The sequence below is a fragment of the Neolamprologus brichardi genome, chromosome 14, assembly GCF_056152115.1.
Source record: "Neolamprologus brichardi isolate AB-2024 chromosome 14, ASM5615211v1, whole genome shotgun sequence".
NCBI classification, from domain to species: domain Eukaryota; kingdom Metazoa; phylum Chordata; class Actinopteri; order Cichliformes; family Cichlidae; genus Neolamprologus; species Neolamprologus brichardi.
In genome coordinates, this window is record NC_142117.1 from 23685880 (window position 1) to 23703780 (window position 17901).

Here is a 17901-nt window from a genome sequence, read left to right on the forward strand (position 1 = left end):
CAAAACGTTTCGTGGACATCGTGGACATACAGCACTGCATTTCAGAGTCACACTGCTAGCGATCGATGCAGCGATTCTGTACTGTACAGGAGAGACGGCACGGAGATCGTCTGCAGCGATCAGGACGCAGGACACAATGTGATGTAAAATAAGCATGCAAACTTGCACTAAAAAATCCGTGAAACAGCGAGGTGAAAGGTGAACCTCGTTATTAGCGAGGGACCGCTGTAATTTTTAAGGTAAGTCACAACATACTCTTCATAAATACTAATGTATAGAAACCCTTACCAGCAATCATTCATTTTTTGTGTGGCTTTTTTCACGGTTTGTTAACATGCTGTGTAGGTGTGTACTTGACTAGCTGATCTCGACATAACGGGGAAACATCTGGTTTGACTATTCTTCACCTGTAGTTTGAATGCTGAACATTTGCCTGTTTAAATCATAAGACCAGTCACTATACAGAGATGTGCTTCTGAATGTGGACGATGTGTCTCCTGCATGCAGTGATGCAGTTCTGCTTGTGTTGAGTGATGTAAACAACTGATCGATCTAAACTCTTTAAACGTCAAAATAGATCATTAGATTTTTTATGACACAACAGTGGTGAGTGTTCCCACCTTCTCCTCTTTGTAACTTAACGCGATCTTTCCGTTTTCGAGTTTTGGACATGATTTTGGAGTATATCTTCACAGTAGCGATTGACCGCAAAGTAAAGCTACCGGAAATGTACAACCCCACATCCTGTCTCAAACCAGGAAGTTAGCATTTTCTCGTGCACAGGGTCAATTTCTTTGTGCCCCTCTTTCCCTGTTAATGCTCTACCTGGCCCCCTGGCAAAACGTTGCTAGACCCGCCCCTGCACAGTTGTCAGCTATGTAGAAAAGGATCCTGGTGTTATTTGTCTCTCAGAAACAGTTCATAACTTCCCTTCTGTGAATCTGATTAAGAGCACCTGACTGCTACATATCCTCTGAATTCATATGGAAGTAAGGGTGTACTGTGAGTAGTCTTGTGAAAATCTTCTTTTTCCCATGAGTATAAATAATTTGTGCTTTGTGTCTATATGCTTTGTGCTTTGTGTGTACCAAATGAAGTGGTCAGTGTATATGCTGCATTTATGACTCGTAGGTACCAGTAGAAAGGTAGGGATGTGACCGGATGCAAAATGTAACGTAGAGGCGCAATCGGTTTTTATGTGAGGAAGAACGCTAGGCTTTGGCGACCTCTTGAGGCAAAAAAAAGCACTCGAAAGAAGTTGTATTGACTCGTACTATACCTATGCGTGCTAGAACGCCGCTCATCTGTCTGGAGGTTAACTCGAGTGATTTGAGGTTCTAGCGCAATGGCAGGTAAGGCGATTTGTCATTTAAAGCAAGTTGTAGCTATTCAAATGTGAACACATAACTGAAGTTTTAAATCACACGCAATTAATACAAACAAGCAGCACGGGTTGAGGAAGTTGGAGAATGGCTATAGCGATAAACACGGATCTGACTGATAATTGAAAACTTCCTTTTTTCTCTCTTAGTCATTAATTATTCGTTGCCAGAGCTCAGTTAGGATGAAATCAAACTTGACCTGGTAGTAAGGCAAACCACCGGTTAAAAGCTCTGCTGTCATTTTTTGGCACAGCCGCAGAGTGAAAAGCAAAGGAGATCCTCCTTCGATCTAAATCCTGTTTAGTATCCGCAGAGATTGTGTTTTCACAAAACGCATTCGCCTAAATGATGCCCTTCGAGGAAATGACGTGATACTGTTAATTGTTCTGCTTTTTTTTTAAAATTTGTATTCTTTTCCCTCCTTTTTTCAGCGTAAAATCGTTTGTAGTTTCACTTTTGTACTGCCGCACCCACTTTTCTTTGTTTCTTTTTTTAAATATTCGGTTTACATATCCACACAGCGCCGGATGAAGATCACTGGCCAGAATATATCAACACAGATTTTAAAAGTTATATTTAGTTATAGATTAGCTGCATTTATCTCGAAAAGGAAATATTTTTAGAAATATCTTGTGTTTTCAGATGGAAAGCACGCCACTGGAGTGCTTTTAATATGCAGCACTAAAATACTAATTAAATCTCAAATCAGGTACACCTGTAAAATCTAATGTAAACCAAACAGAGCTTTATAAAGAGATCACCGCTCAGTTCTGAATGATTCTGTAGTTTAACTCGCAGTTTTCCAATAAATTCAAACAAACACTGGTCAGACAGCTGAGAACTGAGCTTTCTAAATGACAGATGTGTTTCAATTTGTGTACAAGCGTGTTGACTAATTTTTTTTTACCACTTGAAGTCACCTTAAGAAGTCAAAATGAGAGCAAATTATTCAAGTTGTTACGTGAGTTTGTGTTGAATCCTCTTAAACCTGATAAATGGGATTTTCTTTCTCCTAGAAAGCGCAAGCTCCCTGCTTGTGCGGGTGAGAAGTAAGTTTGTTGAAAAGACCTCCAAACCTCTTCTTGACCAGCTCCTGGATGACATTTTGGAGGATGGCATCTTGAATGATGGAGAGAGAGAGTCAATAGTTGAGGAGAACAAGAACCGAGCCGACAAGGCGCGCTGCCTCATTGACACTGTGAGAAAAAAAGGAGATCTAGCCAGCAACAAGTTGATTAGTCACCTTCAAAGAAGAGATCCTTTGCTTTTCGCTGAGCTGGGTCTGATTGTCTGACCAGGTGAGATGGGATACATCAGTGGAGCTTATCAACACATATGAGCAAAAGGAGGCTTTAACCCTGATTTCACGACATAGTGTCACAAACTGATGTTGTACTTTGACACTGAAATACAGAAATAGGATCTATCAGGCTTTGACTTTAGTTGATGCCTCTTAGGTTATGTTTAATCTCTACGCATTGTTGTTTGGCACCATGTTTTTTTTTTAACCGTTACCTGATTTTTGGTATTTATGTTTTTATCCACAGGAGGAAACGAAAACCTTGTGAACACTCATCCCTACTGCCGAGACTTTGTGAAATAAAGAAATGTGGAGTGAACATGCTCATCTTTCATCATCATTACTTTTCAAAGCAATAATATCAACATGAATGATCACATCTAAAGATATAATACTGTATCTTAATATTTTTTTACACTCTAGAGCACTATTATATGATGCTTTTATATTTTGCCGACGTGACAATCATAAAAACAATCTATTTGTGCTTTCAAATGTCCATGAAAATAAAACTGTAATGGTTCCAGGTTCCTCTGTACATTATTTTTTGCATGTGATGGATGAGAATTACAGAAATTACAATCTGTTTACATTAAGATCACTTTATAATCTAGTTGAATTAAATCTCAACGACAGTAAATGAGCTTGTGTGTTTATTATATAGTGTGATTAATTTGCATGTACAATGACATGTGGACCTTTATAGCGCATGAGGGTTTTTTGTTTATGTTTTAACCATTATAAATTACAGTTTAATAATCCGGGTTACTCATATCAAAGTAGGAGCACCACAGGCCTGCTTTGACTTTTAAACATATTTATGCACTGCGCGGTACTACTATGTAGGTCATATGCGGAAAGGAGGAGCCTTTTATCGTTCATCTCTGATAGCAAACATTATGCAAGCATAATCAGGTTATAGTCCGCAGCAATTTAAGCAGGTTGGCCACACAAGTTTTGAGCAATGGCAGGTAAGAGACTAAATGCATTTTGTTCTACGTTGTCATACATGAGTTTAGCCAGCGAGCAGGAATGCAGCACAATAGGCATAAAGTGTTTACCACTACTGCACTGTGTTACGAACGTTTTGCGGAAGACAGCGGCGGAAAATATGTATTCTTACACTTTCGACAGTTTTGCAACAAAAGTGTTTTTCAGACAAAAGTTTGAATAGTGCGATTCGACATTTGTTATTTTCATTCATGTTTATGCCAGGTTGGATCAATACTTTCGTTTTGCACCGCGGAAAACTATTCCCGCCCGGATGTCTGTTGTTGAAAAAATCGTCTAGTGGAAGGGTTTCAGAGATGAGAGAGCGAGCGTTTAAGTTTCTTTGTTGACAACTATTTGCGTTATGTATACACACTGAATCCACGGAAGTACAACTTCTAAAGATGGGAGGTCACACATTTCCAAAGTGCGACAGGATAGCATATAGAGTTTGTTTTGTGTTGTTTGTTTTTTATTAAAATATCCAAATTTGTATGTTGACGACAGGCATCGGTAATGGTTTCGTTATGCACTAAAACAGTAGCTTCGTTTTTACTCTGCACTTTATGAGGAAAAAGGACATATCAGCCATTTCCTCCGTCAATCCGAAGAACACCAGGCGTTACTATAACAGGGCAGGGAGTCCTACGTGCGTAAACATTCACTCTTTATACGGGACCAGCGTTAGAAATGCTGAAGTGATTCATGCACATGAAATGTTGTAGATTCGCGCTAATCTCTCAGGGGATCATTCTGTAAATGTGGGTCTTTCACCGTTAACTGCATTAAGATGCCAGATTATTAGATACAACTAATATATTTTACTTTGTTACAAAGCAATAAATCTGTACATAGATCACAATGTTTGTGTGGTATCGCAAGAAATTAGTTGGTTATATAAATATAAGAGTATGCATAATAGTTATTATTCATAGATACCAACATCCAAGTTCCTGTTATTCATCTGAAAGAAATAGAATGAGTGTGTTGTTACAATGGTAATGCAGTATTGGTTCTGTGTTACATTAATGTTGTAAGAAAGTGAAAGAAGGGTGTGTCCTGTAGGAGACAGTAGAAAATGGATACTGATGTTCTGTACATGCCCTGAAAAGAAGGTTCAGTAAACCACTTGCAACGATACTCCATTGTAAGGCTCAGTTATTTTATTTTTATTTTTTGAAGATGCAACAGTTTGCTTTTAATTTTAAAAAAAGACTATTCAACTTTTAGAGTCATTGTGAAAACCACAGTTTGTAGTGATGCTGACATGTGTTATGCGTTACTGCTCCCCACCACAAAGTGAAGGGTATTCGATATATTAAATAAAATATATTAAATAAAAACATCAAAATGTATACATCGCCCACTTAGTTTGAGACGAAAAGTTTTCAAAGGTCAGCAATCTTTCTAAACATTTCTAAAATGACATATTCTCTATTCTAGATAAGGAGCTTGGCAGGGTACGGTCAGACTTTGTGACGAGTGTGTCCAAAGCGGTTATAAAGCTGCTGCTTGACGACCTCGTAGGAGATGGTGTGCTGAATGATATCGAGAGCGAGTCAATACTGGAAGAGAATGACAGCAGAGTTGATAAGGCGCGCTGTCTCATCGACATTGTTAAGAAAAAAGGAGACACAGCCAGCAGCAAGATGATCGTTCACCTTAAAAGTAGAGACTCTTCACTTTACGAAAAGCTTGGTTTGTCTTGCAGTCAGCCTTCTGAGGCAGGTGAGAAACCTGAAAAATATTTTTATTAAAAAATATAGTGCAGAAGATAATGTAATGATCACATAGGTACAAACAGAATAAAATACATTATTTCAAGCAATAATCTGTTTTGTCAGCCCCAGCTCCAGATCCTCGGAAGCCGCCGGAATGGTCAAATACACTGATCCACACGACTGAGCAATTCTGGAAGATGAAAATGGATGATAAAAGTGTGAGTCATTCACAAAACTCATGTAAAATATCTCAGTTTGATAATAAGAAATAAAGTGTTTTCTTATTAAAGTTAATGTTGAGACACAAGATAGATTTTTCAACTTTTTTCCCTTTATTTTTGTTTTCCAGATTTACCATGTGACCAAAGACGCCTTTAAAAATCGCGTAGCTCTGCTGATCACTAACATAAAGTTTACTGATGGGAAATTCAATAGAAATGGAGCTGAGAAAGATGAGGAGAACATGAGGAAGCTGCTCTCTGCTCTGGGTTATGAAGTGGTGAAATACACAAATCTCACGGGAAAGGTATTTTTATTAAAAGGGAAAATCTGGGGGGAAAAATTTTATGTCTGGTTTGTTTTGAGATACAGTAAGTTATGCCTTGACTTTTTTTGTTATGTTCTTACAGGAAATTAATAAGGCTCTAATTGACTTCTCCAAACATCCAAAACTCAAAGATACAGACAGTGTGTTGGTGGTTATAATGTCTCACGGGAAGCTAGGAGCAGTCCTTGGTGTCGACTGCAAAGAACCCCTTTGTGATAATGAGGAACAAGATGCGTGTGAGGTGAACAACATTTACAAGCAGTTGAGCTCAGACAAGTGTCCTGCACTTCTGAACAAACCCAAGATCATCATCATCCAGGCCTGCAGAGGAGGTGATCACCTTCTGTTCTTACAGTTACAAAAAAAAGGATTAAGTTATAGATTTGCTGGAGTCTTCTTATCTTACAAGTACATTGAATGTGTTTCAGAGGAGAGAGGAGCTGTGCTTGTTAGTGACTGTGCAAAGCCAGATCTGGTCTGTGATGACTTGAAACAGCCAAGTCCATCCCTGTGTGCTGATGAAGAGGGCTTAGAAGACGACACTCTACGATGTGTACACAAGGAAAAAGACTTCATTTCTCTTCTCTCCTGCACTCCAGGTCAGTGTAGCTAGGCAATAATTAAAACTTAGTGACACACACACTGATGACACACATGAAGCTGTAATGATAACACCCCCACCCCCCCTCAAAAAAAAACTGTATCCAATTTCTGTCTCTGAATTTTCTTCCTGCAGATACTGTGTCATATAGAGACAGGAATCAAGGGTCTATCCTCATACAGTACATTGTTCAGGTTTTCAACACCTTTGCACATCAAGACGACATCGAGGAGCTCTTTAGAAAAGTAAGCGCTGCAAGTGTAAATTGTTTTATACTTCTTGGAAGCAAGTCTCATTACTTCACAACCATGTTGATACTGCTTGTGACATTTATGTGGACAGTTACTTTAAAGCAGTATTTAAATTACACTTCAATTATCACTGGGAAATAGTGCATGTACAGTATTAAAAGTAAAATAATAAAAGGTTGAAAAGTTTGCAGAGTATGGCCCAAAAGAAGGTTTTCAACGCATTTTTCATCTCCTGGAAGTTACGCTTACAGGAATCAATGAGTGCCATATCTGTCACTTATGTTTCTGGTACATGTGGAACGTTGTATTGCTATAGTCAAGCAGTAATTACTTTATTCTCGTGTCATTAGTGTGATAATGTTGTACATTATTACTGTGATAATGTCGTACATCATTTATATCATACAGGTGATGCAACGCTTTGAAGACTTCGAGGCTCAAAACAGGAGACAGATGCCAACAAAAGACAGATGCACACTGACAAGACACTTCTACTTCTTTCCAGGCCTCTGAGATATTTTTACAGTTACCTCAACTTTGCTGCCATTTCAATTGATGTTTTTAGTGCTCAAAGTTAGGTGTAATTTCCAAAGAACTACAAAGAGATACAAACCTAGAAACAAAGTAAATGCAAAAAGATGATATGATCTCACAGTTAGACAAAAATGGCCACAATAAGATGCAAAATAGCTACAAACAGATGGAAAATACAATGATAATAAAAATTTAAAAAGAATGAAACAAAGCTACCATCTGTCTGTCTCCTTTGTTAAAAAAAAAAACCTGATGACATTTCTAGCTTCATGTGAGACCCATGCACACAAAACACATCAACAGTGAAATATCCTCTATGTGGCAATTGGCGACAGTTGGATGGACGAACTGGAAGAGACATCTAGCAGAAACAGGGTCAGAGAGGGACAGTCATACTCTCTTCCACAGCATGTCTTTGTCCTATCTCCCTCCCTTCACCCCATCTTCGCAGAAGATAGCCACCCCTCCCTCAACCTGGTTCTGCTAGGGCTTTCTTCCTGTTATAAGGGAGTTTTTCCTTCCCACTGTCGCTAAACCTCTTGCTTGCATAGGAGTCCATATGACTGTTAGCTTTTCTCTGTTTTCTTTGTATTATTTTTTTTCTATTATTCTAGAGTAACATGTAAAGTATCCTGACATAACTTGCTGTGTTTTCATGCTATACAAAAACAAAAAAATAAAAATAAAATGCGCTTTGCTTTTATTTTCCACTCACTGCCTTTCTCTCTCTTTGGATTCATACACCACTGCTGCATTTAACTTAAGTAGTTACTACACTCTGCCTCTCTCTCCTACAGAGTGTCTTGCTCTCAGTTCTTCTCATCTCTGCCCTTGTCACCACATCTTTCTGTTAAAAAAGAATCCACTGGTGTTAAGTGCTTGTTCAAAGGGGGTCATTCAGATGTGTGTAATGAATCTAAAATATATGAAAGTCTAATGTTTATCAGTACATAACAGAAAATAATGAACTTTATCACAATATGCTAATTTTTTGAGAAGGACCTGTAGACAGGCATGTTTTCATTGTTACCCAGAGCAGACACTTCCAAGTAAGGCAGGAGAAGGGAGGGGGATTACTTGTGAACTGAAACTTACTGAACTTGTTTCTCTTCTTCGAGATCTTGCAATGATAGATAAGAATATCTGTGGTCTTGATGCAGTCAACCGTACAGGCATAGTTCAGTGTATTGGAAACACTCAGCAAAGGAACGGTAGATGGAAAGAAAATTATTCTATGAAATGAAGAGAGATGGCAATTTTTCTCTGGCTATGTTATTTTTTATTTTATTTTTTGTCATTAACGTATAATATTGGCCATTAAAACATCGTAGAGTTGAAATGTCCAGACAAGTTCAAACATGACTTGACATGTTGTGGTAATTCAAAGGACACGGAAATGTTGATACTGTCAGTAAACTGCTTTTATCTCATCTTTCTGTTTTCTTTGTCAGCAGCCCAAGTTTCACGTTTACTTCCTGTTCCTTATGTCTGCCTTCTTTTTAAAGCAAGCTGTTTTGATCATAATTCAGTATACACAAAATGCATTTATTGTAAGTTAGGCGTGAAAATATCTGAAAATAAATTGAAAATAAATTAAGTTATAAATGCAAGATTGGAGAGTTTATATGCCTAACGTGCAGCAGATGAATCTATGAAAGTAAGAAGAAAGATTGTCACGAAAGCAGCACCTTGCCTATGCACTAAAGCAGGAAGAAGAGTTTATGAACTCTTGTTCAATACAAGTTAAGGCTTGAATAAAAATGTTACAAATGCAAAAGCTAGTTGATCCTTGAATTTAAAAACATCTTACATTTCATTAACTGCTCTATAACCACTTATTGGCATGTCTTTGTTCCTAGGAAATCAGGCAGTGCTGTCCAAAATACTTCACAGCACACATGAGCACACATAAAGGTTTGCAAATCGTAACATACAGAAAGCACAAGTAGTGCAGGAGATGCTCAGGAACATGACTCTTAGAAAATATAAAAGATGTGTTCTTTGCAAACAAAGATAATTGTCATGACTTCATTTCTAAGAGACCACTGCTCAGAAGAAAAAGAAAATATTTTATGTTGCATTTCAAGTTTGACTTGATTACAACCACTTCCATGGAAGTGTGGCTTCCACACAACTATTAATAGATAAAAACATCTTGGCAAACACACAATCATTTGTACATGCTGGAGGACACAGGTTGCAAATTTGTGAAGTAAAGGTTATGAAAGATGGCAGGTAAGACAGAAGGTTCATGCACTCCAAGTGTTAATGTGTGATAGATTTTGATTTTGACATGATTATTTGATCTCATTCTTCCCTCTAGATAAGGAGCTTGCCAGAGTGAGAGGACGGTTTGTTGAAAAGGTATCAAAAGCCCTTCTTAAACAGCTCCTGGATGACCTTTTAGAAGAGGGTTTGCTGAATGAAGGAGAGACAGACTCTGTGCTCGAAGACAACAGCAACAAAGCAGACATGGCCCGTGCTCTCATCGACATGGTGAAGAGGAAAGGAGATAAAGCTAGCAGGAAGATGATCGAACACCTGGAGAAGAGAGATCCTACACTTTACTCTGAGCTGGGTCTGTCTTGTGGTCAGCCTCCTGGTGAGTTCACCCTGTTTGGAAGAAGGAATAAAGTCTGTCCGTACAGAATAAAGTCTGAACAGTGCTTTTGTTTTTTCCAGCCGCAGCGTCTCAGAAGGAGCAAAGCTGGTCATCCGAACTCATCGCCACAACTGACTCTTTCTGGAGGACAAAGCTGAACGATAAAAATGTTTGTCATGACTGTTCAAACACTTTTAACAAACAAGATTCAAATTTGGAATACTTTGTAAGTTTATACACTTAAATTTTACATTTATAACTGTAAATATTCTGTCTTTACATTTGTATTTTTAGATTTACCCTGGGGCAGAAAAGTCCATCAGCAGTCGTGTGGCCCTGCTAATCACTAATCGAAATTTTTCTGATGAGAGATTAACCCGAAAAGGAGCTGAAGTTGACGAGGAGAACATGGATAAACTTCTCCGATCTCTGCATTATGAAGTGGTCAAATACAAAGATCTCACTGGAAAGGTATTTAAATACTAATCTTTTATTCTTTCCTAGCAAATTAAGGCTGAGTGACAAAATAACTGATGCTGGGACTTTTTGTGTTCAATCAGATGATCGATGAGGCTCTGATGAATTTCTCCAAACATCCCAAACTCAAAGAGACAGACAGTGTGTTTGTGGTGATTATGTCTCACGGGAAACGGGGAATAGTCCTCGGTGTCAATCACAGAGAAGAAGTGGAACCAGATGAATTCCCTGTTGACAATATTTACAAGTACTTGGGCTCACAGAAATGCTCAGCACTGCTAAACAAACCAAAGATCATCATCATCCAGGCCTGCAGAGGAGGTGACTTTCAATCATTTCATCTGACCAACATCTACAAATGTCCTCGTAGCTAAAGTTTGGACCTGAATTAAAAGCATGCTGCGTGTGTTGCAGAATCTGGTGGCTCCGTGATGGTTAGTGACAGTGCAAAAGTGGTCTGTGATGATGTGTCACAGAGCCACTTTGATGAAAACAGCATTGTGGATGACTCTGCTCGATATGTGCACAAAGAAAAGGACTTCATTTCACTTCTGTCCAGCACCCCAGGTCAGTTTGTCTGCTGATGGGTTTTATTATGCAAAAGGTTTCTGCCATTATTGAGATAAGCATCTGAAATTTGCACCAATAACACACAAGCATAGTCTCATTCTGTTTTCACATGATTTCCTGCAGACACTGTTTCATACAGACAGGAAGACCGTGGGTCTTTTCTGATCCAGTTCATTAAGGAGGTATTCAACACGTGCTCCCATGAGGACGACATCGACGAGCTCTTCAGAAAAGTAAGTACCTGAAAACTCGTTTGGTGATAGTGCTGCAGGCAAACAGATGCAGTCACTGGTTATGTTTTCATCACACAGGTCATGCAACGCTTTGAAGATTTTCCCTCTGAGAAACTGAGACAGATGCCAACCAAAGACAGATGCACTCTAACCAAGCGCTTCTACCTCTTTCCAGGCCGCTGAGACAGGATTGAATTTTGGTCAGAGGAAACTCCTAATAAGTGCTAATAAGTACATTAATGATTTCATGGAATAAGGGATTCATACTTATCTGTAGTATAACAGGGGATATGCATTGATTATTGTGAATTATATGTATAATATTGACTTCTTTATTTCTGTTTTTACTGCTTTGTGAAAGTGAATGTGAAATTTTGTTAACCTTTAATACGTTTGGAGATTTTAGTAGCTATATGAGTGAGTGTATCGTTTACATTCATCAGTTGTTCTCATCTATAATGTCATCACTGTTACTGTTATGTGTCTAAGTAAATGAGCCCTTAGTTACAGTAAATGAATCTTGTATTAACTAAAACATTAACACATTGATTAGTGGACCTCTCCCTCGGTTACAAAAGGTAAAACCAGCATAACAATAAAATTAAAATTTGAAAGTAGAATTTGGTCTCTTTGGACATTTATTCAGTTTCAATTACATTTTAGTGTGTTGATTTACTTATATGTGGTATTTTCTAAGTGGTTTATAAGTATTAATAGTACTGAAAAAAATCCATATGTTAAATGCCGCTAAGGAAATTAACTTTTTAATCTAAACAAAATGTACTAAAACACTAGAGCCAATTAAAAAATTATATCTTTTGTTAATAAAGTAGATGTGTCAGGGGTTGCTGAGTGGATGAGAGGAGGACCCAAACGCTGGACTCAAAGGTAGGTAGGTGAAGGTTGGTGTTTATTGTTGATGGAGTGAACAAACAGAACACAGGTAGGAAATGGCTGGCTGGACGACTGACTGAATGGATGAAGGACTGACTGACTGAATGGATGAAGGACTGACTGACTGAATGGATGAAGGACTGACTGAACGCCTGGCTGACTGAACGCCTGGCTGACTGAACGCCTGGCTGACTGAACGCAGGCGGAAACGACAAGATAACATCAATGACACAACAAGGGCTGAAGGGAAGAGAGGGCTTAAATATATGACTAACAATGACAACGATTGGAGACAGGTGAGTGAACAGCTGAACATAATGAACTAATGATAAATACCCCCCCCCCTTCAAAGGCCGGCACCCGACGGCCAAAAGAGAAAAAGACCAGAACAGGGCGGGTGGAGGGGGCCCAGGACCGAGGGACGGAGTCCACACAGAGACCGTTCAGGTGGGCGGCCGCGAGGAAGGCGGCGGCGGCCACTGAGCAGTTCAGGTGGGCGGCCACGCCGGCGATGACGTCCAGAACGTGGCTGGGGCGACGGCACGGCAGCCGCAGGACCAGGCGAAGCAGAAGCTGAGGCTGAGGCTGGACCAGGCGAAGGCATGGGAGCCGGGGGTGACGGAGCCACAGCTGTAGGGCCAGCGGGCGCCCCTGGCTGTGGCTGCAGGTCCGGGAACTGAACAGGGTGGTGGATGAGTGACTGGACTCACTGGCGGACAGGTGGAGGCTGAACAGCAGGTGAGGGGACTCACTGGCGTGGAGGCTGAACAGCAGGTGAGGGGACTCACTGGCGTGGAGGCTGAACAGCAGGTGAGGGGACTCACTGGCGTGGAGGCTGAACAGCAGGTGAGGGGACTCACTGGAGTGGGGAAGCTAAGGGATGAACAGAGGTTGGCGATGCTAATGGCTGAGCTAATGACTGAGTTACTGAAGGGGACAAAACTGCGGCCTGGGCTAATAAAGCTGGTGCCTGAGCAGGGGACAGGTCCGCTAATCTAACTAGGGACAGTGCGAGGGCGTGAAAGGCTGGGTCAGGAGGTGGACCGGTTAGCTCTTCCAGGCCTCTAGGGGGGGTCAGGCTGGGTTCTGGCTGCCCTCAGCCTGGGCGCTGGGACAGGCATCGGAGGTGGCTGGACACCAGTCACCCCCACCCGAGAAACAGAAGCGGGTGTGGAGGTAGACTGGGTCGCAGCTGCCCTCCTCCTGGGAGCTGGCACTGGTGTGGGTGTAGACTGGGCCCTAGCCATCTGAGGAGGTGAAACGGCTGAAGGGGAAGGCCGAATCTGGGCCGCCGTGCTGGTGGGAAATGGCTGAGTAATGGGTGTGGAAATAGTGACTGGGTGTATGATACGGGCAGGTTTATCGGGGATTGTTCTGGTTTTTCTGCCACCACTATTTACAGTCTTTGGGGGAGCAGAGCAGAAAAACTCTTCCCAGTCCACATCCTCGTCTAGAAGGGAAACTCCCCATGAATCAGAGATGAGTCTATTAGTTATTTTAGGTGAAGAATCAAATGAGGAGGGCGGAAAACAGTCACTGGAACTCACCATCGGGAGTTGCTGAAAATAGTCCATGTTATGGCGGCGTGTGCGCCGCTTTTTCCGGGAAGAGGAAGCGGGCGGGGTACACAGCCGAGCCTCTGGCGCGGGAGCCTCTGTTAAGCCGAGGTGGGAGGCGGAGCCGCTGTGCCATGGCGAGGTTGAAGGTCCGATGAATGAGGCAGGTGGCGTGTGAGCGAGGAGCGGACCCGCAAGAGAGGGAGCCGCCGAAGCACGGCGCGAAACGCCCACTCTCCGCGGCAGATGCTCCGGTGCATGGGAGGCAGCAGGTGGGTGAACGCGGCGTCTCCGAGGCCCGCCCAGAGCCAAGCGAGTACCCTCGAAGACGTGCTCTCGCTCCGCGAAGAGCCGCTGTCTCTCCTTAAGCTTTTCCGCCCACAAGGAGAGCGCTGCCTCCTGCCGCTCAAAAAGGTCCGAGTCCGCTGGGTCCACAACGCGGGGTCGTGTCATTCTGTCAGGGGTTGCTGAGTGGATGAGAGAAGGAGGACCCAAACGCTGGACTCACAGATAGGTAGGTGAAGGTTGGTGTTTATTGTCGATGGAGTGAACAAACAGAACGGAGGTAGGAAATGGCTGGCTGGACGACTGAATGGATGAAGGACTGACTGAATGGCTGGCTGACTGAACGCAGGCGGAAACGACAACATAACATCAATGACAAGGGCTGAAGGGAAGAGAGGGCTTAAATATATGACTAACAATGACAACGATTGGAGACAGATGAGTGAACAGCTGAACATAATGAACTAATGATAAATGGGAAGAGGACTGAACATAATGCACACAGACCAAGGCTAACACAATAAAACAGGAAGTGGAACAGGCAGTAGATAAACGGTGAATGTGAACTGAAAATACTGGGTCAACGACCCAGGAACCCTGACAAGATGAAGTGAACCTTTAATCAACAGTTCTGTATCGTTTTGGTTCATATACCTTTCATATACCACACATTTCAATAAGCCTGCAAAGTTTCTCCTCACATGTAAACCTTTATTTCTCATCTCACGTGTTTGAGAATTATGACTCCGTGGTATAATTCTCAAACACGTAGCCTATAGCAGATGACTCGTAAGCTGGAGAGGAAATGGCGTGTCACAAACTTAGAAGATCATCATTTGGCCTGGAGAAATAGTTTTTTGCTTTATAAGAAAGTCCTCCGCAAAGCCAGAACATCTTACTATTCGTCACTGATTGAAGAAAATAAGAACAACCCCAGGTTTCTCTTCAGCACTGTAGCCAGGCTGACAAAAGGTCAGAGCACTGTTTAGCCAACCATTCCTTCGACATTAACTAGTAATGACTTCATGAACTTCTTCACAAATACAATTTTAATATTAGAGAAAAAAATTACCCATAACCATCTCACAGATGGAATATTATCTACAGCTGCCTTTAGTACCACTGATAGTCATTTAGACTCTTTTTCTCCAATTGATCTTCCTGAGTTAACTTCAATTGATTACTTCCTCCAAACCATCAACGTGTCTTTTAGACCCCATTCCCACAAAACTGCTCAAAGAAGTCCTGCCATTAATTAATTCTTCGATCTTAAATATGATCAATCTATCTCTAATAATCGGCTATGTACCACAGGCCTTCAAGCTGGCTGCAGTTAAACCTTTACTCAAAAAGCCATCTCTAGACCCAGCAGTCTTAGCTAATTATAGGCCAATCTCCAACCTTCCTTTCAAATCAAAAATCCTTGAAAGAGTAGTTGTCAAACAGCTAACAGATCATCTGCAGAGGAATGGCTTATTTGAAGAGTTTCAGTCAGGTTTCAGAGTTCATCACAGCACAGAAACAGCTTTAGTGAAGGTTACAAATGATCTTCTTATGGCCTCTGACAGTGGACTCATCTCTGTGCTTGTCCTGCTAGACCTCAGTGCAGCATTCGATACTGTTGACCATAATATCCTATTAGAGCGATTAGAACATGCTGTAGGTATTACAGGTACTGCACTGCAGTGGTTTGTATCATATCTATCTAATAGACTCCAATTTGTACATGTAAATGGAGAGTCCTCTTCACACACTGAGGTTAATTATGGAGTTCCACAGGGTTCAGTGCTAGGACCAATTCTGTTTACATTATACATGCTTCCCTTAGGCAGCATCATTAGAAGACATAGCATACATTTTCACTGCTATGCAGATGACACCCAACTCTATCTATCCATGAAGCCAGATAACACACACCAATTAGTTAAACTGCAGGAATGTCTTAAAGACATAAAGACCTGGATGGCCGCTAACTTTTTGCTTCTTAATTCAGATAAAACTGAGGTTATTGTACTCAGACCTGAAAATCTTAGAAATATGGTATCTAACCAGATTCTTACTCTGGATGACATTACCTTGGCCTCCAGTAACACTGTGAGGAACCTTGGAGTCATTTTTGACCAGGATATGTCCTTCAATGCACATATTAAACAAATATGTAAGACTGCTTTCTTCCATTTGCGCAGCATCTCTAAAATTAGAAATATCCTATCTCAGAGTGACGCTGAAAAACTAGGCTGGACTACTGTAAATCATTATTATCAGGAAGTTCTAAAAACTCCCTGAAAAGCTAGATACTCTGTTACTAGAGTATATAAAAGTAGAATGGGAGGGAGAGTCTTCAGTTTTCAGGCCCCTCTTCTGTGGAACCAGCTTCCAGTTTGGATTCGGGAAACAGACACTATCTCTACTTTTAAGAAAAGGCTTACCCTAATGACTCTGAATCCTCCCTTAGTTATGAGGCAATAGGCATAGTCTGCTGGGGGACTCCCATGATGCATTGAGTTTTTCCTTTTCAGTTACCTTTTTCACTCACTATGTGTTAATAGACCTCTCTGCATTGAATCGTACTTGTTATTAACCTCTGTCTCTCTTCCACAGCATGTCTTTTATCCTGTCTTCCTTCTCTCACCCCAACCGGGTGAGAGAAGGATGGCCGCCCCTCCCTGAGCCTGGTTCTGCTGGAGGTTTCTTCTTGTTAAAAGGGAGTTTTTCCTTCCCACTGTCACCAAAGTGCTTGCTCATAGGGGGTCATTTGATTATTGGGTTTTTCTCTGTATTATTGTAGGGTGTAACTTACAATATAAAGCGCCTTGAGGCGACTGTTGTTGTGATTTGGTGGTATATAAATAAAATTGAATTGAATGAATCATGTGGGTCTATGACCACTGGTGCAACATATAATTATTCTTAATGAAAGCATTTTGTTAGTAACTCAGATTTGTATTACTGCAAATTAACTATCTTTAATCTACAGGTGGGCTACAGTAATAGAAATTACAAGTATATAAAGTTACATATTTATATAAATGTAATTATTTATGTAAAAGTTAAAATAAAATTGCCAATAGGAGGTGGTTAGCTTGAGATATTACTAATTACTGTGACCTAAATTTACTGTTTTTCTATTGAAGATCCAGTGGCAGGTTAGTTATACATTGATTTAAACACATTGTATAGACTGGAAAGCTTTAGTAATTTATACCTGACAGCCCTTGTTATTTATGTTTTTTGAATAGTTTTAAGGAAATACATCACTTTATTTTGTATTTTAATTAGAGTGAAGATTTAAGATTGGGTGGGCCCAGTGGGATTTTCAGTTTTTTAAGCACGCTGCAGCATTTTTGACTGTGGGAATGAGCATTTTAAAACATCTTAGACAAAACATAATATGGTACAGTTACTGACATATTAACACATTCACATTCAAAGAAATCATTACATGCTTTCTCAACTTGTTCATCTGGGGATGAGCACTTCTTTACCTTTATGATTGGCTAGCTGACAACAGATAGGTCAAAAGATCCTTAACTGGGTGGAGAGAAAACGTGAGCATGTACCTTTAAAAGTTGTGCAGTGTTTTGGCCACATCCTGTATGATGGTGGTTTTCAACCTTAGTCATCTGATGTAGCCTCCACCCTCAAAACCCTGTTAGATGGGTTAAAAATAATTCCCTTCAGCACCACCTTATAAACACCTGCACTGCTTTATCTCTTACGCTCGGTGCATGCAGCCTACCTCTGTAGCAAACTGCCTAAATCTTTAATCAGTTGGTAGTGGGTTTATATTTCAGACATGCAACTAAAATGTTTAGTTAGCAGTCCATATAACAGCTATATTCATGAGCCTGTTTTAACCATTTATCGGTTCTCTTTAGCTAACAATTTTATTCAGTTATTGAGAATTTCGTGGTTTCAAGTGATGAAATGCTGCATAAAAAGCATGGTTTGCTTGTTT

At 40.7% G+C, this 17901-nt stretch overlaps 3 protein-coding genes across 3 annotated transcripts; all 3 read left to right on the forward strand.

Annotated features, from left to right (window-relative positions):
• The first annotated feature begins 1254 nt into the window (after positions 1-1254).
• LOC148098884 (caspase recruitment domain-containing protein 18-like) lies at positions 1255-3205 on the forward strand. Its single transcript, XM_087850998.1, has 3 exons — positions 1255-1352; positions 2399-2680; positions 2930-3205. The coding sequence occupies exons 1-2, from the start codon at positions 1346-1348 to the stop codon at positions 2674-2676; spliced, it is 285 nt and encodes a 94-aa protein (XP_087707124.1). The 5' UTR covers positions 1255-1345; the 3' UTR covers positions 2677-2680; positions 2930-3205.
• A 329-nt stretch (positions 3206-3534) lies between these two features.
• On the forward strand, positions 3535-7537 carry LOC102796174 (caspase a-like). The gene is made up of 8 exons (XM_006795383.3): positions 3535-3653; positions 5116-5400; positions 5517-5611; positions 5743-5919; positions 6023-6272; positions 6369-6539; positions 6677-6786; positions 7201-7537. Exons 1-8 carry the CDS (start codon positions 3647-3649, stop codon positions 7303-7305), a joined length of 1200 nt encoding a protein of 399 aa, XP_006795446.2. The 5' UTR covers positions 3535-3646; the 3' UTR covers positions 7306-7537.
• A 2017-nt stretch (positions 7538-9554) lies between these two features.
• On the forward strand, positions 9555-11533 carry LOC102785896 (caspase a-like). Its single transcript, XM_006795521.3, has 8 exons — positions 9555-9561; positions 9650-9928; positions 10009-10097; positions 10223-10399; positions 10489-10726; positions 10820-10972; positions 11099-11208; positions 11287-11533. The coding sequence occupies exons 1-8, from the start codon at positions 9555-9557 to the stop codon at positions 11389-11391; spliced, it is 1158 nt and encodes a 385-aa protein (XP_006795584.1). The 3' UTR covers positions 11392-11533.
• Positions 11534-17901: the final 6368 nt, after the last annotated feature.